The 26307-nt window shown below is 55.3% G+C and overlaps 3 protein-coding genes across 3 annotated transcripts; all 3 read left to right on the forward strand.

Moving 5' to 3' along the window:
- The first annotated feature begins 174 nt into the window (after positions 1–174).
- On the forward strand, positions 175–10501 carry GGA1 (golgi associated, gamma adaptin ear containing, ARF binding protein 1). Its single transcript, XM_021554002.3, has 17 exons — positions 175–334; positions 695–779; positions 1086–1161; positions 1772–1870; positions 3082–3205; positions 3681–3781; positions 4762–4842; positions 5245–5382; positions 5530–5611; positions 5811–5918; positions 6189–6344; positions 7095–7159; positions 7289–7467; positions 7581–7864; positions 8073–8242; positions 8482–8592; positions 8762–10501. The coding sequence occupies exons 1-17, from the start codon at positions 304–306 to the stop codon at positions 8870–8872; spliced, it is 2001 nt and encodes a 666-aa protein (XP_021409677.1). The 5' UTR covers positions 175–303; the 3' UTR covers positions 8873–10501.
- A 1557-nt stretch (positions 10502–12058) lies between these two features.
- On the forward strand, positions 12059–22429 carry SH3BP1 (SH3 domain binding protein 1). Its single transcript, XM_021553972.3, has 18 exons — positions 12059–12602; positions 14373–14415; positions 15851–15955; positions 16340–16416; positions 16698–16809; positions 16907–16983; positions 17346–17481; positions 18115–18183; positions 18575–18665; positions 18955–19097; positions 19195–19306; positions 19401–19482; positions 19773–19853; positions 19961–20077; positions 20516–20607; positions 20789–20918; positions 21084–21199; positions 21641–22429. Exons 1-18 carry the CDS (start codon positions 12541–12543, stop codon positions 21970–21972), a joined length of 1977 nt encoding a protein of 658 aa, XP_021409647.3. The 5' UTR covers positions 12059–12540; the 3' UTR covers positions 21973–22429.
- Positions 22430–22778: 349 nt separating this feature from the next.
- Positions 22779–25155, forward strand: PDXP (pyridoxal phosphatase). The gene is made up of 2 exons (XM_021553936.3): positions 22779–23378; positions 23607–25155. Exons 1-2 carry the CDS (start codon positions 22802–22804, stop codon positions 23930–23932), a joined length of 903 nt encoding a protein of 300 aa, XP_021409611.1. The 5' UTR covers positions 22779–22801; the 3' UTR covers positions 23933–25155.
- The last annotated feature ends 1152 nt before the right edge of the window (positions 25156–26307 follow it).

Here is a 26307-nt window from a genome sequence, read left to right on the forward strand (position 1 = left end):
CGGCGCTCTGCCCCGCCCCGCGCTCGCTCGCCCTCTGTGTCCTTCTCCGGGACAGCCTTCCGCTTCCTTCCGCGTCCTTCCGCGTCCCGCGCCTTTCCCTGCCCCTGCGCCGTGCGCTCATGGTGGAGCGGCAGTGCGCGGCAGCAGGGGGCGCGCTGGCGGCGGAGCGGCGCCCTGCCCGGCCGGCTTCCGGCGCTCTGTGTGCCGAGGGATCGGCGCTCTCCATGGCGCGGCCGCGCCGGGCCCGGCGGCAGGGCGGCGGCGGAGCGCCTCTGTCCCGCTGAGGAGCCGCGGGCCGCCGGCATGGAGCCCGAGACGCTGGAGGCGCGCATCAGTGAGTGCGGCTGCGACCAGCGCTCCCCTCGCAATGGGGCGTGGGGGCGCAGGGTGCGAGGGAGAGGGGCTGGGTCGCGCTGGTGCCGTGGTGCGGGAGCACCTGGGGGCGGCGGGTGAGACCCCAGGGCCCAGCCGGAGGCAGGGCTACGCTGGGTCAGAGGGAACAGTGGGCCAGAGTTCGTGCACAAGGCTGCCGTGGGAAGGGGCGAGTGGACACGGGTGTGTTTCTCTTCCCACGCCATCCCCTGCTGCTGCGCCCGCTGGAGTTGGCATGGACGGAGCGGGGTCAGTGATGTCCCTCCACAGAATGGGAGCCTGTTGGGTTTATTTTCTCACCGTCCCCTCCTCCTGCCCGCAGACAAAGCCACAAACCCCCTGAACAAGGACCTGGACTGGGATGGTATCAATGCATTCTGTGACCAGCTCAATAAGGAGCTAGAGGGGTAAGTGCTTTGTCCTTTCCCCAGGCTTCTCCAGGTCACAGGCCTAGTTACGATTTCCCACCCAGCAAAATCCAGTGGGATTTTCCCAAGAGCTGAATAGGCATGAAGGCACTCAAGGTGGGGGTAGGTGGGGTGGTCCTGGTCCACTAATGGAAGGTTCCCTCTGGATTTTGAGATGTCTTAGTGCCTTATCAGCATCTTCAACTTGCAACATGCTTTTCAACTCTGGATTCCCAGACAGAAATGGAGGTACCAGGCATTTTGTCAATAACCGGCAAGCTTTTCTTTTCCCCTCCCTCCTTTCAGTCCTCCACTTGCCACCCGGCTTCTTGCCCACAAGATCCAGTCTCCACAGGAATGGGAAGCTATCCAGGCCCTCACGGTAAGGGCATCTGCAGGCTGGTAGAACTAGATGGAGGGGCAGGGCATGGAGATGCTCCAGCTTGACTGGAGAAGCATGGGAAGCTTTGAATTCTCTCTGAGAAAGCCCTGGAGCACCTGGGCCCTTGGGTGGGAGAGGGACTGAAGGTGGCTCCACAAGTCAGGAGAGGTTACTTGGAAAGGTTTTGTTCCTAGAAGGATAATAGCCTGTTGAAGTTGAACAGGAAGCTTTTTGGCTTTTGTTGTGGTGGCCTTGGCAGCGCTGCATTAATGGTTGGACTGATCTTGATGGTATTTTCCAACCTAAAGGATTCAATGATTCTTAATCATGTTGTGGATCCAACTTTGAAACCCTGGTGCTTGTGACCTCTCTAAGGGTAACCCTTTGGATGGGCTGTTGACCCGTCTCTGCCAAAACTGGCCCCAAAGACAGGAATCTTTCTTTCCTGTGGGAGGGTGCTTGACCACCTGGGAGGGGACAGGGGATGTCCCTTTGTGCTGCTGTGACAGTAGCCACAGGCTCTGTACCTGGTGAGGGGGTAGCAGGAAGGAGTTGGCTCCTTATCCTGCTGCTGACCCCATGCTGGGACTCACCTGGTCCCTCTCCCCAGGTGCTGGAGTCCTGCATGAAGAGCTGTGGCAAACGCTTCCACGATGAGGTGGGCAAGTTCCGCTTCCTCAATGAGCTCATCAAGGTGGTGTCCCCTAAGGTGGGTCTCACGGCATCGTGCTGGAAGGGACTGGTGCCTGGTGGCAGGAAGGCTTTGGGAAAAAGTGGTAGCTGAGAAAAAGGGTCAGACACCCACTGGGATGTGGGCGAAATAGGACAGTGTTAGTAGGAGATCTGGCCCTTGTTTCCCCGTGAGTTTTCTGGTGGGAAGTGAGTTTTGACCCTCTGTTCCAGGCTGATTCTTGTAGGAAATTGAGGGCCAGCTGGACATGGTGTGGCCAGCACTTGCGAGACTACTGAGCTCATGTGCGTGCCTGGAGTCACCTTCCCTGCATTCCTGTTGGGCTCAGTCTGTGCTGCATGTGCTCAGGATCCTCCCCCAGCTTTGACAGGACCATGTCACTCTGGGGTGTCCCAACTTGATTGAGACACTCTTGGAGGGCAAGACCAGGCTTGGTCAGTGGTGTTCTGGCGAGTCCGTCTGAAGGACCGAGTCAGTACCTGCTCCTCTGCTGATGCTGCTGTTCCTGCAGCAGAACAAGCTGTGCCCTATTCAGTCAATGCAGTGAACACCAGCAAGTGTAGAGTTAAGGGAACACAGGCTAAATATGACTAAGGAAAACCTTTGTCTGCCAGTCACAGCTTGTGATCTGTGATGATGAATAGCCCTGGACGTGACAGCAGCATCCTAAAGTCCTCTTGCTCAGCACCCTAGAGTATGTCCTCTGCCTTAAGCCACTTGTTTCTGGTGGCACATGCACTATTTCTACCACCAGTGCTCCCATCAGAGCCATGTGAAAAGGCTAAAAGATGATTGCATGGCACTTGCTAGGTGCTGATCAGGGGCTGGGGCTCACCTTGCTCGGGGGCCTGCCTCAGAGACCATTACCCACATCCCTCTCCCAGCCTGCTGTCCCCTCATTCCTAAAGGGCTGCCTTGCTGAGCAGCTTCTTTTCATAGAACCCTTCCCTTCATAAGTGAGAGGAGACCTGCCTGAGCCTTCCCACCTGTCCCTGTGTGTTGCTGAGGAGCTGCTGCTGCAGCATTTCTCACACCTCTTGTTTTTCCTGTGATGGAAACTAGGCACAACGTAGTGTTGCAAGGCCCTCATGAGCTTTCCTGCTTGCTTCCTCTTTCCTCCTTATGCCATTGGGAACGGTCTCACTTCTCCTGGGAGGGCGAGGAGAGGAACAGGCCAGAGTTGCAATGGCTCAGATCAGCCTCGTGCCTTCTCTTTTCTCTTCCTCTAGTATCTTGGCAGCCGAACATCAGAAAAAGTGAAGTCAAAGATCCTGGAGCTGATGTACAGCTGGACATTAGGGCTGCCTCATGAGGTGAAGATATCTGAAGCCTACCAGATGCTGAAGAAGCAAGGTGAGAGGCAGTGGTCTGGAAGAGGCAGGTGGACAGATGGTTTTGCCCTCCTTCATTTTTTGTCTGGGAAATATCTGAAACAAGCTCTCCCTTCCCTCTGCCCAGACCCAGGGCATCCATCAGTCTGACTCAGCACCAGGGTCAGGAGATGGAACAGGTGCCTTGGGGCTCCTGGCTGAGCAGAGGGAGTTGCTGGGTTGAAGGGCACATCTGCTTGGTCATATGGGAGATGGGGCACTGGAAAGGTCTGGGGCTGAAGGGCTGCAAGTACTCTGGCAGTATATGCTGGAATTTTCTAAGAGAGGATATTTATAGGGAATAGAAATACAATCCAGGATCTTGTGCAACAGGAGCTAATGCACACACCCTCTGTCCCAGCTGGATTTGGTGGGTCATTAGGGAAAAAAGACCTGGGTGACAGTGCCATCCCTGCATAGGTGAGTCCTCCCAATCTCTCCTTCCGTGTCTACTGCAGGGATTGTAAAGTGTGACCCCAAACTTCCCGATGACGCTCCTTTCCCACCACCTCCTCCTCGACCCAAGAACATCATCTTTGATGATGAAGAAAAATCCAAGGTAAGGGCTCTGTGCAAGGAGAGGGACAGTAGGCATCATCTTCCTGCTCCAGTACCTTATGTCCTTCTGATGTGGGAGAGTCAAGGTCCCTGCTCCACATGCTGTCCTTCAGAAAATGCATCACCGGAATGCTTGAGGGCCTGTTCCAAAATCCTGACAAAGGAAACATCCAGAGGAGTGGGACATGTAGATCTGTTTGACCTTTGGAGCACTTAGCTGCAGGATGGTGCAAAGGATGAGGTGCTGACATTGGCCCAAGCAGGTGTGGGGAGGTTTGCTGCTGTGAGCTCTCTAGACTTCGGAGTTATCTGGCCATGAGGTTTAAATCCCAGCCCCAGATGCTGCTACTGTTATCTCTTCCCCACCCCCAGCACTGCAATCTGCTTATTGCCCAACCACTTATAGCCACCTGGACCCATCCTGTGTTTTCTTTCCATCAGAATTGTGTCACCACTCAGGCAAATCTCTGCAGTATCAGTCCTGATACATTTAAGCAAGTGTTGGACTCCTCTGGGTCTAGTTGTGCAGCAGGAGTGTGATGCCAGTTTGCTGCAAGGGATATAGTTTGCCTCCATGAGTCAGAGTGTGAAAATGAGGATTTGTAGATGGGCAGTGGGACTGTTCACTGGCTGTGGAGAGGAAGTGGGAGCTTTCTCTCTTCACCAGCAAATAGGCATGTGAAGAAGTCCAAGTAGGAGTCCATTACAATGCCATGGCAATTCTTGTATAAACCAGGTTATTTTCCTGCCTCAGTGCTGCTGCATTCCAGACTCTCCATGGTGGGTAATGAGCAGGCCAGAGCAGGTTTTGAATGCAGAGGATCTTCAGGAAAGACCTAGTTTGCATAACCAAAACTACAACAGGAAAAGGAAGGCTGGTTGTATTTCTCTCCCTGGTCTCTGATAGCCCACAGGCTCCTGTGGTAGTGACTCTGGCTGCCATCCCTGAGCTTGGGCTCAGAAGTACCTTCTCTTTTGCAGACACTGGCTCGCCTCCTGAAAAGTTCCCATCCTGAGGATCTCCGGGCTGCCAACAAGCTCATCAAGGAGATGGTTCAGGAGGTGTGACTGGGGAAGAAGGGGAGCTGGGGGGTTGTGCTCTGGGTGGTGATGGCTTGCACCAAAGGAGGACTGGCTTTGTGACCTCATGTAGACATATGGAGATTCTGCCCAAAATTTGGCTGCAGCAGCTGTGAAAGAGTCCTTGTGTGAGTTCTGCCATCCCCTGACTACATGGAGGAATGGCTCTGGGTGCATTTTGTGGCCCAAGCCCTGCTGCAGCACTAGATCAACAGCAATTCCATCCTGTCTGGCATGTTCCTGCCCAGAGATGACCTGGAGTTTCCTACTGGAGTAGGAGCTGTTTTGAGGGCAGTGTTGCTGGCCTTTAGTCCAGGGTGGTTGGCTGGCCTGGCCTTTCTCCTCTCCAGGTTAGAACATCTTCCCCATGTGCTTCCCCTCCAGGACCAAAAGCGCATGGAGAAGATCTCCAAGAGGGTGAATGCCATTGAGGAGGTGAACAACAACGTGAAGCTGCTGACAGAGATGGTGACAAACTACAGCAAGGGGGAGACAACGGAAAGCAATGAGGACCTAATGAAGGTGAGGAAAGGCAGTCCCAGAATCCTCCTTGGGGTTAGCAGAAATGGGTGACCCTTATCCCCTCATCCTCCTGCCTATTTTGCACACCCAGCTGAGTATCCTGCTGGTGAGGATGTTAACCTCATCCCTGTTTCTCTGCTCCCCCAGGAGCTGTATCAGCGCTGTGAGCGCATGAGGCCCATGCTTTTCCGGCTCGCCAGTGACACAGAAGACAACGATGAAGCTCTAGGTAAACATATCTGGCCTTTCTCATTCCTGCTGAGACTGCCCTGGAGGTGTCAGTGTACTCTGGTGCAGCCTGCAGCAACAATGGTGAAAATGCTCTCTGCAGTGGTTTTGTTTACAGCAACTTGGGCCTTGCTTGGGAGAAGCAGACAGACTTGGGGAATAAAAGTTACTCTCTTCACTATTTTCATACTTATTTTCAGCGGAGATTCTGCAAGCCAATGACAATCTGACCCAGGTGATCAATCTCTACAAGCAGCTTGTACGGGGAGAAGAGATCAATGGGGAGACGGTGGCCAGTCCCCTTCGAGGTGAGGAGACTTGAAGAATGGGGACAGGAGGGTCAAGCAAAGGGACCCTGTTGCTGGTTTCCTGCAGTGTAAGACAGAGAAGTGGAAAGGGGAAACCTGCAAGGAGCTTAGAGTGGGGCTGGTGACATAAGGAAATGGCTTGTGGATGTGACTGGTGCCTGAAGAAGGGGAACTGGAAGGGAGAGCAGGGGTGTGAGGAAGGATGGGAGCTAGGCCTCACCACATTGCATAAGGACTGAATAACGTTTTCAGATTCTTTTCTTTTTGCAGGCAGCACATCAGCACTTCTAGATCTGTCTGGCCTGGAGCTTCCAGCAACATGCCCTTCCTACCCAGCCTTGCCCACCCTTTCAGGTGGCTCAGCAGTCCCTGTGCCTGACCAAGTTGGCTCTGTCTCCTTGCTGGATGATGAACTCATGTCTTTAGGTGAGAAATCCAGAGCAAAAGTTCTTCATTCTTTGACTCTTGATAGTTCTTCTTTGGCAGGAACTTGAATAAGAGAGAGCTCTGGTAGAAGCGAATAATGAAAGACAGAGGTTCCTTCATGTAGTGTGAGGGAGAGGAGGGAAGGACTCTGCTACAATTCTGAACTTTAGTCCCATGGTGTTTTCCTGGCTAGTCAGAGAGAGCCTGTAGGGATGTGCCCACTGACTTGCTCTGGGTAAACTGACATGGCAGGTAAATCAAGAGTGATGCAACAGCCATCCCCAGATGGGATCACAAGGGTGGTTCACCTCCAGTTCCTTGTGTTTTCTGCTTGCTGTTGAAGTCATGAGCTGACAGCAGATGCATGGGACTTCCAGAACTGTTCACATGAAATTAGGTAAAGGTGCCAATCCTAGAAGGCTCTACAGTCCTGCTTTGCACAACAAAGTGTCTGTTTCCTAAGTCAAGTGGTTTTGAATACAACAGCATCAAGTAGGCAACATAGTCAGTTAGATTGCTCAGCTCAGTAGTAGTCATTTTTCTGCCAATTGCAATGAGAACTAAACTATAAATGAAGCTATCTGGACAGAAAAAAAGCCACTGTCAACCCTCCTGGCTCTCTCCCATGCAAGGATGGGGGCCAGAAATGGAGACCACATTTGTGGTTCTGCCCTGCTGCTTCTTCAGGCCTTTTTTAATGCTCTTACTGATTCAGTAGGTAAGCTTAATGTTTGCATTTACTCCTGGCAGGCCTGAATGACCCAGCACCACATCCTGTCCAGGCCAGTGACAGCAGCGGCTGGAACAGCTTTCAGGTAATAAACTGGGAGCTAGGGAAGAGGGTGGGGAGGGTGGTAAATGTAGGTAGGGAAACATGCTACATCTGATGGTTGGTGGTTATACACAGCCCTGCTTTGGGGCTCTCCTGTGTGTTCTTTTCACAGTCATCAGACAGCAATGAGCTCACTATCACCCCTATCATGGCAACACCACCAGCCAAAGCAGATGCTGGTGCATCCTCCCCCAAACCATCTCCTAGCAGCAGTGGCCTGGATGACCTAGACCTCCTGGGCAAGACACTGCTGCAGCAGTCTTTGCCTCCAGAATCTCAACAAGTGCGATGGTAAGCATTTGGTAGTACAGTCTTGCATCTCTTCCAATTGTTTCCATTTCTGGGGTGCAGGACAGCATTTCAGTGCCCTGTTTGACTCCTTGCTCTCTCTCTCCCCCTTGTAGGGAGAAGCAGCAACCACCCCCTCGGCTCACCCTGAGGGATCTGCAGAACAGGAGCAGCTCTGGCACCACAGCCCACAATCCCAGTGCTCCACCTGTACTCCAGAGTATTTCCCCTAACCCCACGCTGCCTCTGACTTCAGAGCTGCCTGCCCCTGCTACACTTCCAAAAGCTGCCACCACACCAGCAGGAAGTGCTGCAGTGCCACCACGGCCTCCTGCCACTGCGCTGCCACAGGAGATTTCGCTGGCCAACATCACTGTGCCTCTGGAGTCGATCAAACCCAGTGAGCCAGGGAACAAGATGGGGGGAGGCGTGGCGGGATTTAAACCCTGCACACATGTGCAGGAAGACTGTGAAGAAACTCCTTGCTTGTTGCATTTTGTGGAGGCTGAAGAGGAATGGTGTCTCTGTCACTTGTATGGAGTGATGGGGAAAGGTGCTATCAGGTGCTGTCTGGCTGACTGCTGCCTGTCCCTGCCTTTCCCACACAGGCAGCCTTCTCCCTGTGACAGTGTATGATCAGCATGGCTTCCGTGTCCTCTTCCACTTTGCTAAGGATGCCCTGCCCGAGAGGCCTGATGTGCTTGTGGTGGTGATTTCTATGCTCAGCACAGCCCCGCAGCCCATCCGCAATATTGTCTTTCAGTCTGCCGTCCCCAAGGTAAGACAGCTGCTGGAGCTCAGGTCCCCAGACTGGGCCAAAGCATGATTCTACTGCAGGAAAAACAGGGTGTGTGGAGAGAGCTCTGGGCATGGGAGCAAATTCTCTTACCTTCAGATTAGCACAATGTTTTTGTCTTTGAGTTCATAGCAGAAGCTTCCCAAGTGCAGGAGCAGGGCTTCTGGCTGTCAAGTCACTCTCAGGAATGTGGTCACTCTGTTCTCTCACTCTCTCCCTAGATAATGAAGGTGAAGCTACAGCCTCCCTCAGGCACGGAGCTGCCAGCATTCAATCCCATTGTCCACCCCAGTGCCATCACCCAAGTCCTGCTGCTCGCTAACCCACAGAAGGTAACAGCATTGTTCCTGGGGCATGAACAGAGGCTGGTCTTGGTACTTAGGCAAAGCCTCACTACCCTATCCGTGTTCCCTCTACTCAGTAGCATCTCCAATGTGAATGTTTTGTGCCTCATGCCTTTCTTCCCCTTCTGACTGCTTATCCTTTTTCTCCCATCTCCAGGAGAAAGTGAGGCTACGGTACAAACTGACCTTCACCATGGGAGAGCAAACCTACAATGAAATTGGGGATGTGGACCAGTTTCCCCCACCAGAATCCTGGGGAAACCTCTAGGGCCACATGTTGCAGGCACTACATTGCAGATTTCTTAGGAAGCCAGCCCTGTGGGGCTGGAGCAGCCAGAGGAAATGGGAGGGTGGGTGGGGGGCTGGTGCTCACACTCTATTCTCCAGATGGCCGGGCAAGGGCCAGAGGGAGCATGCCTCAAGGAGGAGAGCAGAGATGCCAGGAGATGTTAATCTCACAAGACTAGAAGTGGAGTGGAAAGCTTCATGTGTGTGAACAGTTGCCTTCCCTGCTCTTCTGAAGATGACACTCCCTCCCCAGTCTGTCCAGCTTCTCTTCTAACCGTGCTTTCCTGCTTTAGGTGCATAGGGGAACAAGGACAGGGAGCTTTAACAACCTCAGCCCAGGGCAAGGCTTAGCAAAGGAAGATCCTTTTCCTTGTCTGCCCCCTCCACACTTCTCAGCCCTTTAGCTACTTCATGCTCTATGGTGCTCTCACTTGTCCCCCTTGCCCCCTCCTTAGAGCTGGGCCCCAGTGATTCCATCTGGTGGGATCACACTGGAGCTGATGAGGAATGGGACTGAGCAGAGCCTAGGTATCTCTCCAGATACCTAGAGAGAGACAGCTGTCTTTGCTTGGGGTGTGGGAGGGTCAGAGGGAGTGATCACATATCTCTGTCCTAGCTGCTTACAGAGCCGTCGGTGAGAGGTGGGGCCTCAGGGGCTGGGAAGGGCTTACTCTGTGCTTAGCCAGCCCCTTCAGCTGGCATTTTGAACCCCTACATCAGGGAAGCCTACACCATTCCCACAGGCTTTATCTATCATAGCAAGCTTTAGGAATGGTGGCAAGAGAGGGCCATGCTGTGGGGGTTGAGTCTGCCTGCAGCCTCCTGCCAGATGGGGAGAGGAAGCAGCATGAGACTTCCTTTCCCTAGCTGGGCTGGGCTGCAGAGCTCAGGGGGGCAGGGGGGTTTTCTCAGCTCTTCAGTGTCCTCTCACAGAGGGGTGAGTGATGGGCTGGGAGTTGTGGGAGGTGGGAGCCCAGCTCATCACCACAAAGCTCTGCACTGGGGCACGGGGGGGGGTTCAGCTGTGCCTTGTGCACCTTTGCTGCAGCTGAGGGCAGGCCTGGCTCCCTGTGCCGGGGAGGGGCCTCACCCCAGCCGCCCGATCACTGTGACATGAGAGCTGGGATCTGCAGGCACAGAGGAGACCGAGGGTAGCACATCCCAAGCAATCCCCAGTCCCATGGCACTTAGGACCATGGGAGCTGCTTCCCAACCCTAAGCTGGTTTGGAGAGGGCCTGATCATAAAAAGCCAAGGCAAGCTGTGCTCTGCATTGACTTGCCAGAGATTGTGCGAGATGGAGACGAGCAGGGTGCCTCGCACTCCTGGCTTGGGGCAGCGAAGGTGATGTGTCAGAGCTGGGCACAGCAGGCAGTAAAGGGGAGGGGAAGCAAGGTGTTTATGCTGGGATTCTGCTGTCTTACTTCCCTTTCCCGTCTCTTCAGGGTTTTGTATGGGTTTTTTCTTTGCAGATCTTGTTTGGTTCTTGAATAGACTTGTATATATTTTCAGTGCAAAATTCTGTAAATGGAAGAAAACAAACGTTTAAAATGAGACGCCCGGCGCGAAGAATCTGCTGTATTTATGGGAAATAAAGAGTTCTTTCCTGATCTTGCTCCTCTTGTCTTTTGACCCAAGGAGTGCATATTCCCCCTTACTTTCCTGGACCCCTGAGGAGCTTCTCTGCACCCTGCCCAGCTTAAATCCTGCCCCTTCAGTCCTGTAGTTCATTCCTCAGTCACTCAGGCCCTTGCCACGATGATTTCCCTGCTCCCATGAGTAGGGAGCAGGGATGGTGGAATTCCCCCAGCAGTTCTCAATTCCTTTTTTGAAAGCAGTCACTTCAAGGCTGTTAACTGGGTGCTGCCCACTTCCCTCGTGCCCCATGGAGAGGCAGTGGGCAGGAATCTGCCTGACAGCCCACGGGAAGCAGGGCTTGAGCTTACTCCCATGGCCCACATGACTGCAGCTTCACCACTGCTGGTAGCAGCACTTGAAAGCAGCTCTGTGAGGCAGTTTTATTTCAGGAATACAAAGGGGGATCTCTGGCAAGCAGCAGCTGAGGGCCGGGAGCAGCTCTAATACTGCATATAAGGAATGGCCTAGCCACCTCCTGATGCAGCCAGTGAGGATCTGGGGGGCCTTTGCTGCATCTTTGCAACTGGTGCTTGATGCAACTGCCTGTCAGAAGCACCCAGGGCTTGATGGTGAGGGATCAGATGTGCTCTGCCACAGGTTGAGAGCAGCCTGGTGTTTTGGGCAGAGGGAGAGAGTGGTGCTCTGTCACCCCATAACCACTTGAAAACAGCTGCCAGCCCTGCTTTGCTATGCAGTAACTGGTGACCTGACCCCTGCCAAGAAGCACAACCTAGCAGCCCTCAGATTTTTGCTCCTCCAGCTGCAGGGCACAGATGGAGTGGCCCTTCTGCCTTATTTTCCTTTGCTGCTTGCCTCTTCTGCCCACGAGCTGACCGCTTCTCATTTTGGCTTGGTTTGCCTCTTCCTTTGCTAGCCATGTAACCCTGCCAACAGCAACCTCTGCCCTCTCTTAGTGCAGGTGAAACGTCCTATCTGCTGGTAGCCAGAAATAAGTTGAGATACACATCTCATAGAGTCAACACCAAAAGTCGTGGTGGTGTGAAGTGGATGTTTTTCGACAAAAAGAGAAAAAAAAAAAAAAAAAAAAGGATATGAACTTTGATGCAGCTCTGCAGAGAGAGCAGGCAACAGCTGAGCCTGAGAACCGGGAGTTTGCGGTCCCGGTGCAACTGCGGGTGCTGCCGGCCCTGCTCGGAGCAGCTCTTCTCTCCTGGCGGGGGGAGGGAGCTCCGGAGGCACCCGGCAGCAGCCGCTGGCCGCAGCCTCAGCGACGGCAGGGGGGGAGAGCAGCGTGAGGGGCGCAGGGGTGGCTTTGCTGCCTGTGCTTTGCTGCTTTTGTCACAACAAGGCGGTATGTCTCAGGGGAAGAGGGTGGAGCTGCACCCCTGAGCGTGGAGAGGTGCCCGAGGAGCGCTGGCAGAGTTGGGTGACAGGTAGGGCAGGGTGCACATGGGGTGCCCGTATGAGCGCACAGCCGGCTGGCAGCGGCACGGGCTGCCCCGCGGCACAGCTGGGCAGGGGGAGGAAGGGAACCACCCCAGCTAAGACAGACAGCAAGAAAGAGCGTGGGCCCTTCACTCGGGCTCGGCAGCGGCATGTGCTTGTCCTGCCTTGTTATGTGTGTGCTGTAATAAAATTTCCCCTTTAAGGCTGGGCTGAAGTTATTTTTACTTGTGGGCTGGTGACAGGAACACAGAACGGAGCAGGAGCTCTGAACTGTTCTTACCTGATCTGCGGCGCAGGGGCGGACGGAGGAGGAAGGAAGCTCAGAAAAGGAGAGGGAGCGAGGGAACGAAGCTCAAGGGAGGGGAAAAGAAAGCAGGCAGGGCATCCCTAGGGAGGGACTAGGGAGGGGACCAGCTGGGGAAACAGAAAAAGAGGGAACGAGGGAGGGAGGAAGAGGAGTAAGGAGGGAGAAGTCCTCCGGGAAAAGCAAAGTGGCTCCAGAGAGAAGAGGGGCTGCAAGCATCCGATGCCAGGCATTACCGAGGGGAGCTGAGCGGGTACAGCCAAGCAGAGCAGCTTTTGTGATCTCCTCCTGACTCTCAAGATGATGAAAAGACAGTTTAATCGAATGCGCCAGCAGCTGTCCCATCCCAACATCACCATTAGGTAAGGACTTCTCCACTACCTGTACCGAAGGGAGCGGGATGTGGGTCCTGGGGAGCTTGCACTGGGGCTGGACTGACCTCCCAGTACTGGTGGCCTGGGAAAAGGGGAAAGGGGGGAAAAACTTTAGTTTTAGAGCATCTTCAGCATAACCTGAGGGGCTTTGTGAAGGCTGCATTGGTGCTGCTCAGCAGTAAATTATCCTCAAGCACAGATACCTCTCCCAGGGCCCACATTCCTTCATTCACCAGGAAACAGGACTTTCCCAAGCTTGTCAGAATGTGGGGCAGTGTGGCAGTGGGGCAATGGGGAGGGATCTTCCAGCCACATGCCCCTGGCTGTGTAGTGACCAGGAGGGTTATCAGGCTGAGACCTGCCCTCCCTGCTGAGTCTGGAGTGCCCCACAGGAACCAAATGCCCTGCACAGCTCTAGCCAGCCCAGCAGCGTGAGCAGCCCAGAATGCCCTCTGAGGCGAGAACCAGTGGTCCTCAGATGGACCCATGGTGGACATACAGCTTCACACAAAACCCTTTGTCCCTGTTCTACCTCTGCCATTTCCTGCTTTTTCTCTTTGGCTTTCCAAAGCCATCCCCTTGCAAAACCCAGAACTGAAATTACAGGGCTGGGCCCTCCCTGCCCAGCCCCCTCACTCCCTTTCCTACTGCCACCTCTGCAGGTTCCCAGCACTGAGTGGCTAAGTGGGACCAAGCCTGTCCCCTGAACCACTGAGGTCCTTCAGCCAGGCTAGCAAATCAACCACAAGGAAGCAACTCCTATATGCTGGTGGCCTCTTGCTTTCCTTGCATTCCCTGGAAGGGAGCATGATGCCCCTTCCCATCCCTCTTCCCTCAAGATTTCTCATCTCCATGACAGATGCACCTTCCTTTTGCTTAATGTCAGGCAGCGAAGCCTGGTGAAGTCCAAGAGCAAGTTCTTCACCTGCTGTAGAGCCTCTCCTCTGTGGACCATGACCTCACGTGATCTTGCTTGCCTTCAATCAAACCACCCATGTTCCCTGCAGCTCCACATCCTCATCCCACGTTGGCTTTGGCAGGCAGTGAAAAGAGAGAAATGTGAACTGGGGAAAAAGCAGCAGCAGATGGAAATCAAACGGGTTTCCTGGGACAAAGCAATGATAGCAGGCTGCAAAGCAAGGCTTCCTCTATAGGAGGCATCAGGGAGGTTTTAGAGTCAAGGTGACTGGAGGGTTTTGAATTTGGTTTTGAGCAGAACCACAAAAAGCTGGGTTTGTGTAGGCATTTCTGGAGGGGCTGGTGTTGGTCTTGGGCCCCAGCTGGACCACAAGGACACCCTTGCTCCCATACCAATGGCCCCACAGCTCCTGACTACCCTGGCCTGCAAAGATGTGTGCCAGACTGCAGCATCACTGCCCTGGATTCACCTTCAGGGGAGAGATGAGGCAGTCAGAGGCAGTAAATGTCCTGCTCCTGTTGTGGCCCTGCTAAGCACTCTGAATCCAAAAACACAGGTCACATCTGGACTTCTTGACTGAGGTGCACTGACCTGGAAACCCTGTCTGACAGGATGTCCACCAGCCAGGAAAGCTGGCTCCCTTGCCCTGCTCCTGCTGTTCTTGTCCTCCCAGACTCGTTCTACCCATAGCCTTGTATCTGCTGGTCCAGGCTATAGCCTGTCTCCTGCTCCCAGGAGCCCAAAGAGAGGCGGGCAGGATGCATAAGGACCTGCCTTCCCAAAGAAGCTGGGTGGAGGTCATCTTCATTCACTTATGCTTCTTTCTCCTTCCTCTGCAGAGCCCAAGAAGCAACTGAGCTCCTGTCAGAAGATTTGCTGCAGGTGAGGTGTGGGCTGGGCCAGCAGGCGTGTGTCTGCTTGTGCCTGGGCGTGGGAGCCTGCCCTGCTCCCTGCCAGCACATCCAAGTCACGGCACTGGGATCTGCCCGTGTGCCAGAGGGCGATTTCAGGACCATGGTGTTAAGGGATTGGCAGGCTTCTGCTACCAGGAAGGGCTTTCCCATCTGCTCAGAGGGATGAATCCTGACCAGGAGTTGTGCTCCCTTTTCACTGGACCAGATGCTCCGGGCTGTGGCAGGATGCTGGGCAGGTGTTGTGGTTTGACAATGGCCAAATGCCATGTACCCATGAAAGTTGCTTACTTGTTTTCCCCTGCCACAGCTGGGCAGAGGAGAGAAAAAATTAATGAAGGCTTCATGAGTTAAGGACCAGGAGAAAACACTCCAAGGACAAAACAGGCTCCACTTAGAGGTACAAAGTGAATTTGTTGCTAACAAAATCAGAGGAGAATAATGAGAAGTAAAATAAGACCTTAAAAACACCTTTTCTTCCCCCAATGCTTTCCTCCTTCCCACTGATAGTGCAGGGGACAGGGTGTGGGGGTTTTTGTCACTTAATCACCCAACATCTTCTGTTGCTGAGGGAGAGGAGTCCTTCCACTGCTGTGCTGCACCGTGGGGTCTCTCCCACGGGAGACATGAGTTCTCTGTGAACTTCTCCATCTTGGCTCCAAATCTCATGTACAGCAGTCCTCCCAAAGCTGCTGCAGCATAGGGCACTCTTCCATGGGGTACAATTCTCCAAGGACCAGCTGCTCCAGCCTGGAAGCAGGGGCCCTCTCTCCATCAGGTCTCCCACTGGATCACAGCCTCCTCCAGGCATCCACCCACTCTGGTGTGAGCACCTTCCCCATGGGCTGTGGATGGATCTCTGCATCCCACGTGGATCCCCAGGGGCTGTGGGTAGATCTCTGTCCCTGCGTGGATCCCCGTGGGCTGCAGGGGCACAGCTGCTCCACCATAGTCTCACCATGGCCCGCAGAGGAATCTTAGCTCCAGTGTCTGGAGCACTTCCTCCCCTTCTTCTCCACTGACTTTGGTGTCTCGATGTTGTTTCCCTCACATGTTCTCACATCCTTCTCTTCCCTGATTAGGAAAAAACAGTGTCCCCACTTTGTTTTGATTGTCTGCTTAAATATGTTTCCACAGAGGCATTACCACTATCTCTAATAGGCCCAGGCTTGGCCAGCAGCATGTCCATCTTCAGAGCCATCAGGGATTGGCTCTGCCGGGTGTGATGGAAGCTTCTGGCAGCTTCTCACAGAAGCCACCTCTGTGGCCCCCCTGCTACCAAAAACCAGCCCATGCAAACCCAGCACAGCAGGCCATCCTCACCCAGAGCTGGGTAGTGAAGAAATGGCCTTGAGGTGCCCATGGTTGACAAAATGGCTTCTCCAGTCCCATTTTTCTGCCCCCAGATTGAGCAGAGGATTGAGCCAGCCAAGCGAGCAGCTCACAGTGTGTCCAAAAGGCTCCAAGCCTGCCTGCAGGGACAGTGTGGCACCGAGATGGACAAGCGAGTGGTGAGAAAAATCTCCCCCCTGCAGCCTGTGCTCACCTCAGCTCTGTCCCTTGCTAGCAACAGGGATGCCAGCCCCCTGCTTTGCCAGTTTTGCTGAAGGGTGGCCCAAAGCTATGCCAAGCCCAGGCCCCATTGTCAGCAGTGGCCTCCAGCATGCACCTGGGATGAGCAGGGCACAGCAACCCTCTCAACCATCACTAATTTGGGACACTCCTGAGAGACGGTGTCTTTGCACTGTGTAACCCTCCAAAGCCCTTGCTGTCTATGTTCCTTCCCAAACCCTCTTGAGCTCTGGCATCCATGGTGCCCCGTGGTGAGGAGCACCACAGTATGGCCAGGCACAGTGGTGTCACCACTTCTCTCCCAAATGCTTGGCTCTGTGCAGAAGAAGCTGCCCTTGATGGCTCTATCCATGGCGATGGCTGAGAGCTTCAAAGACCTGGACACAGAATCCAGCCTTGGGTAAGTACTGGTGGGAGAAAGTGCCAGGGGGACCCCTAAAGATGCCAGATTCTGTTAGTGACCCTGACTTGGCTGAGGGGCTGCCATGGTTCAAACCATGTCCCCAGAGCAAACACTGTTGTTGCACTGGGAGAAGGGACAGCCAGCACCTTCAGCCTCCAATTGCAGAGTAGGGCCAGGAGCTGGCTCAGGGTCCCATATGGGTACAGGTACAGTGGGGATGTTGGGTCAGAGAGGAGCATGGCTCCAGCCCACAGTCATTTCATCTCTGTCCCACGCAGGAAAGCCCTGGAGATGGGTTGCTGCATACAGAGCTCACTGGCCAAAATCATGGCTGAGTTTGAGATTGCCCTGGAGCACTATGTCCTGCACCCGCTCAACAAGCTCAGTGAGGTAGCCCTGGCTGCTCTACTGGCTCCACTTTCCAAGCTCACCACTTCTTCCTGTGCCCCCAGGCCTCCCCCACTCACTGTGGCCCTCTCTCCCCCAGGAGGAGCTCCCCACCATCCTGAAGCACAAGAAGACTCTTCAGAAGTTGATTTCTGACTGGAACACAATCAAGAGCCGGTATGGGGCACACTGCACCCCTGGAGGCCTGGACATACAGAGCACAGCCCCCAGACAGGTTCAGGGAGAGAGGAGGATAATTGCCCTAGAGAGTCAATTTTCAATAGCTCTTCTGAAGCACCCAGCTAGCTCCTCTCTGTAGGTGCATCCTGCTCTGGTCTCAGATGCTGATTCCATAGCACCAGAGAGAAGGGCAGCTCTGCTGCTAAAAGCAGCAAAGTGCCCTAGTGTTGTTTGGGACACTGAGGTCACTTTGTTCCAACCCTTGCCATGCAAGATTTCTCTGGAAGTCTACACACCTGTTCTACCCAACATTCCTGGCACTGAGACCATAAATGCACCTCTTCTTTCCTACCCCAAAGGCTGAACCAAGCTGCCAAGAATTCCAGTAACAGCACTGGAGCTGGTGCTGGCCCAGGGGCATCTTCTGCTGCCAACAAACTGGAGATCTTGAAGGAAGAAGAGGAGGAGGTGAAGAGGAAGGTGGAGCAGTGCAAGGTGAGATGGTCACTTGCTCTCCCCTATGGATCAACTCCAGGGCTGCAGACCTGCTCCCTTCCACCAGTCTTGTCCGAGGTGACCCCACGCTGAGGTGGACTGCAGCCAGCCAGCATGCCCTGCCCTCTGAAAGCAAATGGGCCCCTCAAGCAGAAATAGGGAGATGGCCCAAGCCCAGGGAAGAAAAAGGGTAAAGGAATTCAAAGCGCAAGCTGCTGCAGAGAGGAGGGTCCAGGGGCTAAATCAGGGAGCACTTGGGGTCCCCTCAGGCTGGAAAACAGCAGAGCTAAGATCTGTCATGGGTGGCAGGGAGGTTTCCCATCAGCTTTCTCCACTTCTGCACTGTCTCTGAAAAGCCCAGTGCCTCATCTGGCAGGGCTCGTGAGCTCACTGGAGCTGAAGGTGCAGAGACCTCTTGTTCTGAGCCACTTATGCCAAGACTTTGATCATGGGGCAGATTGCTGCCCCTACCCAAACACAACTAATGGAAGCAAGGAGAAAGCCCCATTCCCCCCAGAGACCCTGTCTAGACCATTCACAGACCAGATGAAAGGGCTTCATGAAGGTGTCTCCTCTTCTTTGGATGCCAGGGAGGGGATGGAAGATTGCTCTTCTTTGTGTCTCCCTTCCCAGGACGAGTACATGGCTGACCTCTACCACTTCTCCACCAAAGAGGACATCTACGCCAGCTACTTCATCAAAGTAAGTCCTCTGTCTCACTTCTCCCATGTGTGAATGTTGACTCCAACATGTCTGAGCCCAGCCTTGCCCCCATCCACACCAAGTGTCCCCAGGCAGGGCAAGGGACAGATCATGGCATCAGCAGATGCCTATAGCTGGTCTTGCTCCAGCCACTGCAGGTTAATGCCACCACTAGCACCAAGTGCAAACAAGCAGCTTGTCCTGAAGATATCCCTCTCCAATCTGCCCTCTACCCCTTACTACAGACATAGTCCCATGGACCCCAGGTGGGCTCTCCTTGCAGCTCCCTTGTCGCCCTGTCTTCATGTGGGTACAGTGTCCTGGGAATGGGCACCCCTCTGAGAGGGGCTAGTGCCAACTGAATGCTGTTTGCCTGTCCTCTGTCTGGCAGCTATTGGAAATCCAAGCCCAGTACCACCGGCAGTCACTGGAATCTCTGGACTCAGCTCTAGCAGAGCTGAGGGAAAGCCACAGACAGACAGGTACCCTCTGGCTCTCCACGCAGCCTAGCAAGGGCTGCAGCTGAGCCCGAGGAATACAAGTGATGCCAGCAAAGCTGGAAAAGACTCATTTTCCCTCCCTTCACTGCTGCTGCCTACCATGTTGGACTGGTAGGTTGGGGACCACAGCTTGACATGGACTGGGGATGCTGCCTGTCCTGCCTCTGCCTATAGCCAGCCAAGTTCAGCTTGGACAAGGATGCTGCCATGGCCAAATGCTGGATGGTGCCAGTGTCCAACATCCCTCTTGACATTTTCCTTCCTCTTCCAGAACCTTCCTTCACGACAGACACTCCGGTGGCAGGGTACTATGGTGTGTCCCTAGAGACACACCTCAAGAGCTTGGGCCGGGAGATTGCGCTTCCCATCGAAGCCTGTGTCATGATGCTGTTGGCTTCTGGCATGAAGGAGGAGGTAGGGAGTGCTCCAGACCCCCTCATCACCTTTCTCCCCCAAGATGCACTCCTCCCAAACTCAAAATGCATCCCTTCCCACTCCATCCCACCCCCAGGGACTCTTCCGGCTGGCAGCGGGCGCCTCAGTGCTGAGGAAGCTGAAGAGCAGCTTGGCCAGTGGCTCCAATGCCCTGGAGGAGTTTTACTCAGACCCCCATGCTGTGGCTGGTGAGTGCCAGCAAGGCAGGGTGGGGGACACGATTGGGCAGTCCTTGCCATCCCTCAGCTGCCATCAGCTCCACTGCTGCCCCTCTCCTCCCAGGTGCACTGAAGTCCTACCTGCGGGAGCTGCCCCAGCCTTTGATGACATTCGAACTCTATGATGAATGGGTCAAAGTGGCCAGGTGGGTCCAGACACTGGGGTGGAAGTCCCTGGTAGGTCTCAAAAAGCCCCCAGTCAACCCCTTCCATCCTTCCCGTCACTCGGAGCAGGGGTGCTCTGTCTCATTTGGGGAGATATGGACACTGAGCCTCTGTGGATGCCTGCCTTCACTGCCCAGTAAAGCAGGACATCTCCATCTCCAGGGCTATGGCCTGCATGGGACAGCCAACACTGGCCTTCCCCATTGTCCATTGTGTCCCTCTCTGCCACAGGGAACAGGCTGAGCTCTCTGCTCCTCCTTCTCTCTTACAGCTTAAAGGACAGTGACAGCCGTGTGCAGAGCCTGCGAGACACCTGCAGCCGCCTGCCCCAGGACAGCTACAACAATCTCAGGTGTTTTGTCAGAACAGGGCTTCTTCAGCCCCAAGCAATTAACAGGGGTAACCATTCCCTCCCCAAATCCCTGCCTACTAAACCCCTGCCCTCCTTTCACTCCATAGGTATCTGATCAAGTTTTTAGCCAAGCTGGCTGAACACCAGGAGGTGAATAAAATGACTCCCAGCAACATTGCCATTGTGCTGGGCCCAAACCTGCTGTGGTCACAGCAGAGCACAGGGTAAGGTCTGGTTTGAAGGGGTGGGAGGCAGCTCCCTAGCCCCAGCTGGTGCCCTGAAGGCAAATGCCATGGCAAAGTCTGATCCAGCAGCCTTCAGGCTGGTCTAAAGCACTTACATCTCTTCCATCCTCAAGTCCTGTCCCTTGTTCCCATGCTCCCCAGGTTGCATGTCCCCTCACCAAGCACATGTCCTCTTAGCCACTCTGCAAAGCAGTAGAGGAGGGGGCTGAGACCCAAAGCACTTGTGACATGGGTGGCTTTCAACACCACTGGCCTCCAGCACCAAACCAGGGTTCCCAAGACAGGGAAAAAGGCTCATCACCCAAGTTGCCATAGCCCTTGGCTGGGCTACCTTCCATTCAGACCCTGACCCCTGTGGAATGAACAAAAAAAACCCCAAACCCTTTTTCTGATGCCTCCCCCACCGCTGTCTCTCAGAGACCCCATGCAACTGGACTTGGCCTCGGTCTCCTCCATCCAGCCTGTGGTGGAAGCCCTCATCCAGAACGTGGACACTCTCTTCCCTGGAGGTAGGGCCAGGGCATCACTTGGTGGGCTGCAGCAGAGAGTAACAGAAAGAGGAAGGGAAAGGAACATTTCTCCATCTCCAGGAGGAAAGAAGCGGGAGGCTGCTCTGGCTCCCTGCTCTGGGGTCATTGCTCTGGGTGGCAAGTGCTTCCTCACAGGATGTCCTCCTTTGTCTTCACCCAGAGGTAGATTTCAATGTCTCGGGCATGTTCATGCCACCCACAAACACTGGACTTTGCAAGACTGGCCTTGTGGAAGAACCACCTCCTGCGACCCCTCCAGCCAGCACCCCCACCCTTTTGGATGGAGAGGCGTAAGTCTGATGGAAGCTAGAGGCTCTGGCTGTCCCAGCTCTCCCCATGTCCTCCCTCCATCCCATCCCACGCCAGGGCCGTACCCTCAGAGGTGGCTGCAAGGTGCCTCACAGCCAGGACCACCGTGCCTAACCAAAGCCTGACTTGCCTTTTCCTCTGCACAGCACCTCCAGGGACCCTGAGACCAGGTCCCAGCCGGCATCCCCAGGACTGCCCAGGCCATCTCCTGAAGATGCAGGGCCACCAGCTCCAGTGATGACTGACAACAACACCCGCAAAGGTTAGGGCACCCCAGAAATTACACCCTCCAATGCCACCTCCTGTGGTTTAGTCATCCTCCTGCTGCTGTTGCCCACCCAAGCGGGCACTGGGGATGTGCTTGTCACCAAATGAGGGGAAAGGCCTCTAGCCAGGTCAGCATGGCCAGGATCCAGCCAAGATGGGGCCATGGGATGGATGGAGTATATCCTCCAGTGTTGGGTTGAACACCTCCAGTAAAGAGGTGTCAAAGCTCATGGCCCTTTATGAAGGGAAGAGGGAAAAGCCCTGAGAAAAGCTAGTGTGTGTTTTTGTCTTCAGGACAGCAGTTGGGCAAGGGGCAATTTGTCCCACCACCTATCTGCAGACCCCTGCCTGAGGCATGGCTAGCACTGCAGTCCCCTCTGCCCTTTGGAGAGACCCCAGTGGAAAGGAGCCCAGCCCACCTCAGCTTTCTTTTCAGGCAAACGCCCAGCTCCGGCCCGACCCGCAATGCCACCGCCGGCTGCGATGCAGCCCCGGAGCACGGCTCCTGCCCAGGCAGCCAGCCCCAAAGCCCTGCCACGACGGACAGTGCCCAGCCGAGCCCCCTCCATCCCACCGCCGCTGCCTCCGCAGCCAGCACCCCGGCCCAGCCGAGATGCCCCACCATCCCCCAAGCCTTCCACTGGTGAGGCTGACACAGAGGCTACTGTGGACTGTGTGCCAGCAACCACAGATCAGGGGCAGCCACTGCCTGCAGGAGGAAGCCGCTTGGCCACATCGGCCCCAGAAGGACAGCCCACAGAGAACTGAACAGGTGAGAGGCATGGAGGAATCACAGGTTGGAGAGTTGGGATCCGGCACTCCTCTGGGACCCAGCAGACACTGTGGAAATGCCATGGTGGCCTGAGGGACATCATCTCTCGGTCCTCCACCTTGTTCCCTTGGCTCACACCACCTGGCATGCTTTGCTTGCCTTCTCTCTCTTCCGTCTCTGTCTCCGCCTCCCCTCACTACCCACATCCCTGCCAGAGCCCAGCCAGCAGCTCCCTGCCGAGACCCCTGCCCAGCTCCCCCACTGCAGGCCCAGACACTGCTTGCAGCTTGCGGGCCAGCAAGCAGCTTGGCCCCATGGGGCCATTCGCAGCTCCTCAGCCATGACCGCAGCCCCATTTTGCCTTAAAATGCATTGCCCCAGGAACACACAGATGGATATATATATGAATATAGAAATAGATATACATAGCTATATATATATATATATGTATATATGCATATATTTGGAGTGTATGTCCTATGTCGCAGGCGGCGGCGCGGGGCCGGGCCGAAATGGCGGCGGCGCTGCCACAGGCCCCGCCGGCCGGCAGGGGGCGCTGCGCGGCGGCGCGGGCCGGGCGCGGCGGCTCCAGCCAATGGGCAGCGGCCCGGGCCTGTCCCCGCCCCCTCTCCGTCCGTCACTTTGGGGGCCGGCGCTCGGCCCGGCCCTGCCCCTGGGAGCGTCAGGGCCTCCCATTGGTGGCGGAGGGGGGCCCGGGGGGCGGTGATTGGCTGCGCGGCGGGGCGGGGCGCGGCGGGGGGCGGTGATTGGCTGCGCGGCGGGGCGGGGCGGCCAGCGGGCTGCGGCGGCGGCGGCGGCGGCGGCATGGCGAGCTGCCGGCGGCTGAGCGGCGCGGGGCTGCGGGAGGTGCTGGGTCCGGCGCAGGGGCTGCTCTTCGACTGCGACGGCGTCCTGTGGGCGGGCGAGCGCGCCGTGCCCGGCGCCCCCGAGCTGCTGGAGCGACTGCGGCGTAGCGGCAAGGCCGCCCTTTTCGTCAGCAATAACAGCCGCCGCTCGGTGGCCGAGCTGGAGCGGCGTTTCAGCCGTCTCGGCTTCCGCGGCGTGCGCGCCGAGCACGTCTTCAGCTCCGCGCTCTGCTCCGCGCTTTTCCTCCGCCAGCGCCTCCTCGGCGGCGGCGGGAACGGGAGCGGGGCCGGCCGCGTCTTCGTGCTGGGCGGCGAGGGGCTGCGCGGCGAGGTGCGCGACGCGGGGCTGCGCCTGGCGGGCGAGGGCGAGCCGGCGCCCGGCGAGCCGGTGCGCGCCGTCCTGGTGGGCTACGACGACCAGTTCACCTTCGCCAAGCTGGCGCAGGCCTGCGGCTACCTGCGCGACCCGCAGTGCCTGCTGGTGGCCACCGACCCCGACCCCTGGCACCCGCTCAGCGACGGCCAGCGCACCCCCGGTGAGCCCGCGCCCCGTGCCGCGCCGCCCGGGGGGAAGGGGCTGCTGGCGGGTGGCCTCGGGTGGGGCTCGCTGTCCCTGGGCGGCAGGGCGAGCCGGGATGCCCCGGCACGTCCCTGCCAGCTCCCGAGGCAGGGCTGCCAGCGTCCCGCTTGCCTGTCCTGTGGCGGGACCCGGGGTGCTGAGCTTCCCGCGGCTACTTCTGTTCCTCCTCCTTCCCTCCCTGCAGGGACTGGCAGCCTCACAGCCGCGGTGGAAACGGCTTCGGGCCGCAAGGCGCTGGTGGTGGGGAAGCCCAACACGTACATGTTTGATTGCATCGTGGAGCGTTTCGGTGTCGACCCATCCCGCACCCTCATGGTGGGAGACCGTCTGGAGACAGACATCCTCTTCGGCAAGAACTGCGGCCTTTCCACCATTCTCACCCTGACAGGCGTGTCCCGCCTGGAAGAGGCGCAGGCCTACATGGCCAGCGACAGCGCCGCTGCCAAGGATCTGGTGCCCAATTACTATGTGGACAGTATTGCAGACTTGATACCAGGCCTGGATGAGTAACAGTTTGTACATGTGAGGTCAGAGGGGTCAGGTTCCCCATCCCAGATCTCCCTCTGTTCCCATTTCTCTCTCGCTGCCCTATTCCCTCCATTCCTGGTTTCTTCACATGCCAACATCCTTCTCTGGGGGCAAAATGGGAAGGAGATTGGTAGGAGGGAACAGGTTTCAAGTTGTCTCCTTTCTGCTGAGAGCTATCCATGATGGACAGAGTCCTTGTCTCCCTCACTGCCAGCTGCCAGCATCTTCGGGAGAGAGCTGGAGGCCTTGATGCTACGGGGGGTGGGGTTGTGGGGGGGTAAAATCTGTGTGGCCTCTCCGGAGGTTTGGGACTGGCTATTTTAGTGTTACTTTTCCCTTGGATTACCAGTGACAGCCTTTTACTGCTGTCCTTTGACTTGTAACTCTTGACTTCTGAGCAACATCCCTGCAGTCCTTGTGGTAACCCCTTCCTAGCCAGGGGATTGGCTGGCATTGTCACCCACCTGGTGTCTATCAGCACCAGGGTATGTGGAAGGAGTGTGCCAGACCTCTGGAATCATGAATGAGAGCATCTCTGCCTCCCACAAGTGAAAGAGAGCATTGCCTCATCTCTTCTCTCCCTTATTCCTTAGAGATGTTCCCCCCACTACCCCCTGCCCCAACCCAGTTAATAACTGTGCCAGTGTCCATCTGAAGGACAGAAGAGACCGGTTTGAGATTTTTTTTCCTGTGCCAAACAGACAAGCTGTGGCTGCACACAGTGGGTCTGCAGCTGTACCTTGTTTTCAAGCACCTTTTCTGAAGGGGCTTTTGAAGGACAGAGGCTCCTAGACCATGACAACACAGCACTAATGATCTGTATGACTCTTCCTGGTTGCCCCTTCTCAGCTGGATTTTGTCATAGTACAGTGAGAGAAAAGTGCTGATAGGGGTCTGTGCTCCAGCTGCCAGTGTGCAGGTGAGATGGTGATGGTATTGTCACTGCTGTGAATGTGTCACAGTCCTCAAAATCATTCCTTGCTGCTTTGTCTTTCTACGGTTTTTTTTTTATTTCTTGATCTAATTTATCAAACTTATTTATTGTTCAAATATTGTATTATTTGTATAAATTATGCTGACTGGTTGCACCAAGGGGACAGAAGGGAATGCCTTTGGGCATCCCTTACTGTCCATGTCCCATGTTGATGTTCTTACACTCACTGTGTCTCTGTATATAATAAAGTGTGAGCATAGGCTGGAAATGACCTTTTTTTCCACTCATGGTCTCATCAAGATGAAACTGCCCTAGGTATCTTTGAGCCCTCACAGGTGAGGACATGGCAGGACCTTTCCTCACTCAAGGGGGTGCTGCTGGGTAGGCAAGACAGCTGGGTAGTCTGATGGGTGCTGTCTTTGAGCTGCCCTTTGCTGGACCACTGGTGCCTCAGCAGTGGGTGGAGGTGGCTGGCGGGGCTGTGGCGGAGGGAGCAGGGTCCAGCCAGGTCACTTGGAGCAGTGAGCAATGCAACCCCTGCCAGCTGCTTTTGCATTACACAGCACGGGGGATTCATTGCTGGGGAACAGTGACTTCTTGTGCTGCACCTGAAGGCTGCCATCTGCTAGCCAGGTGGACCTCAACAATCTGTGTGGCCCTGCTGGGGTAGGGGTGAGGTGCCACTTCTGTTATGTGCACAGAGTTTGTAGGGGGCTGAGAACTGCCCAGGCAAGGTTTTGCTGTCACCCTTCTTAACTGTGCTATGCTTTAAGTGACAGGAAGGTGGCAGTCACTGCAGCCCTGGGGTGACCTTAACCAGACTATAACTTGCCATGTCCTGGGTTTGTCTGTACTCCCAGCCCAGAGGGAGGATTGGGTAAGTTGGAAGTGATTTAAATGTACTTTGCCTCCATTCCCCATACAGGAACCAATCCTCCTTTTTGTCTGTCAGACCCCTTTAACTGCTGTTGATGGCAACCAAGCATCACATCTCCTGCTGGAGAGAGCAGCATTTAGTGCTCAATAGCTATGCTCTGTGTAAGGTAGTGCGGTGTCAGCTCACACGGGAGAATTGGCTGCAACTTACTATCCCTAGGATGGATCCAGGTGCTGAGTGCCTTCTTTGTTTTTTCTGTCCAAAATAACCTAGGAAAGAGCCTTCCAAAAGAAAAGAACATCCAAAGAGCTTTCTGAAGATTGCCCATAATTTTAATCAGTCCCCTTTGTATATGCCCATTTCTCTCTTTTGTCTGTCTCATGTCCAATTAGGCCACCAGAGAGAACTGGTAATCCTTTAATGAGTACTTGACCAGCACTTGCATCATTAAGTAGGGCAAGATTGAGACCTGATGTGTCTGCTAATGTGGCTTGCCAATCTAGAGATACCCAGACCCTGGTTTATTTTTCAGAGCTCTCAGTTCTT

This window comes from Lonchura striata, chromosome 5, assembly GCF_046129695.1.
Source record: "Lonchura striata isolate bLonStr1 chromosome 5, bLonStr1.mat, whole genome shotgun sequence".
NCBI classification, from domain to species: domain Eukaryota; kingdom Metazoa; phylum Chordata; class Aves; order Passeriformes; family Estrildidae; genus Lonchura; species Lonchura striata.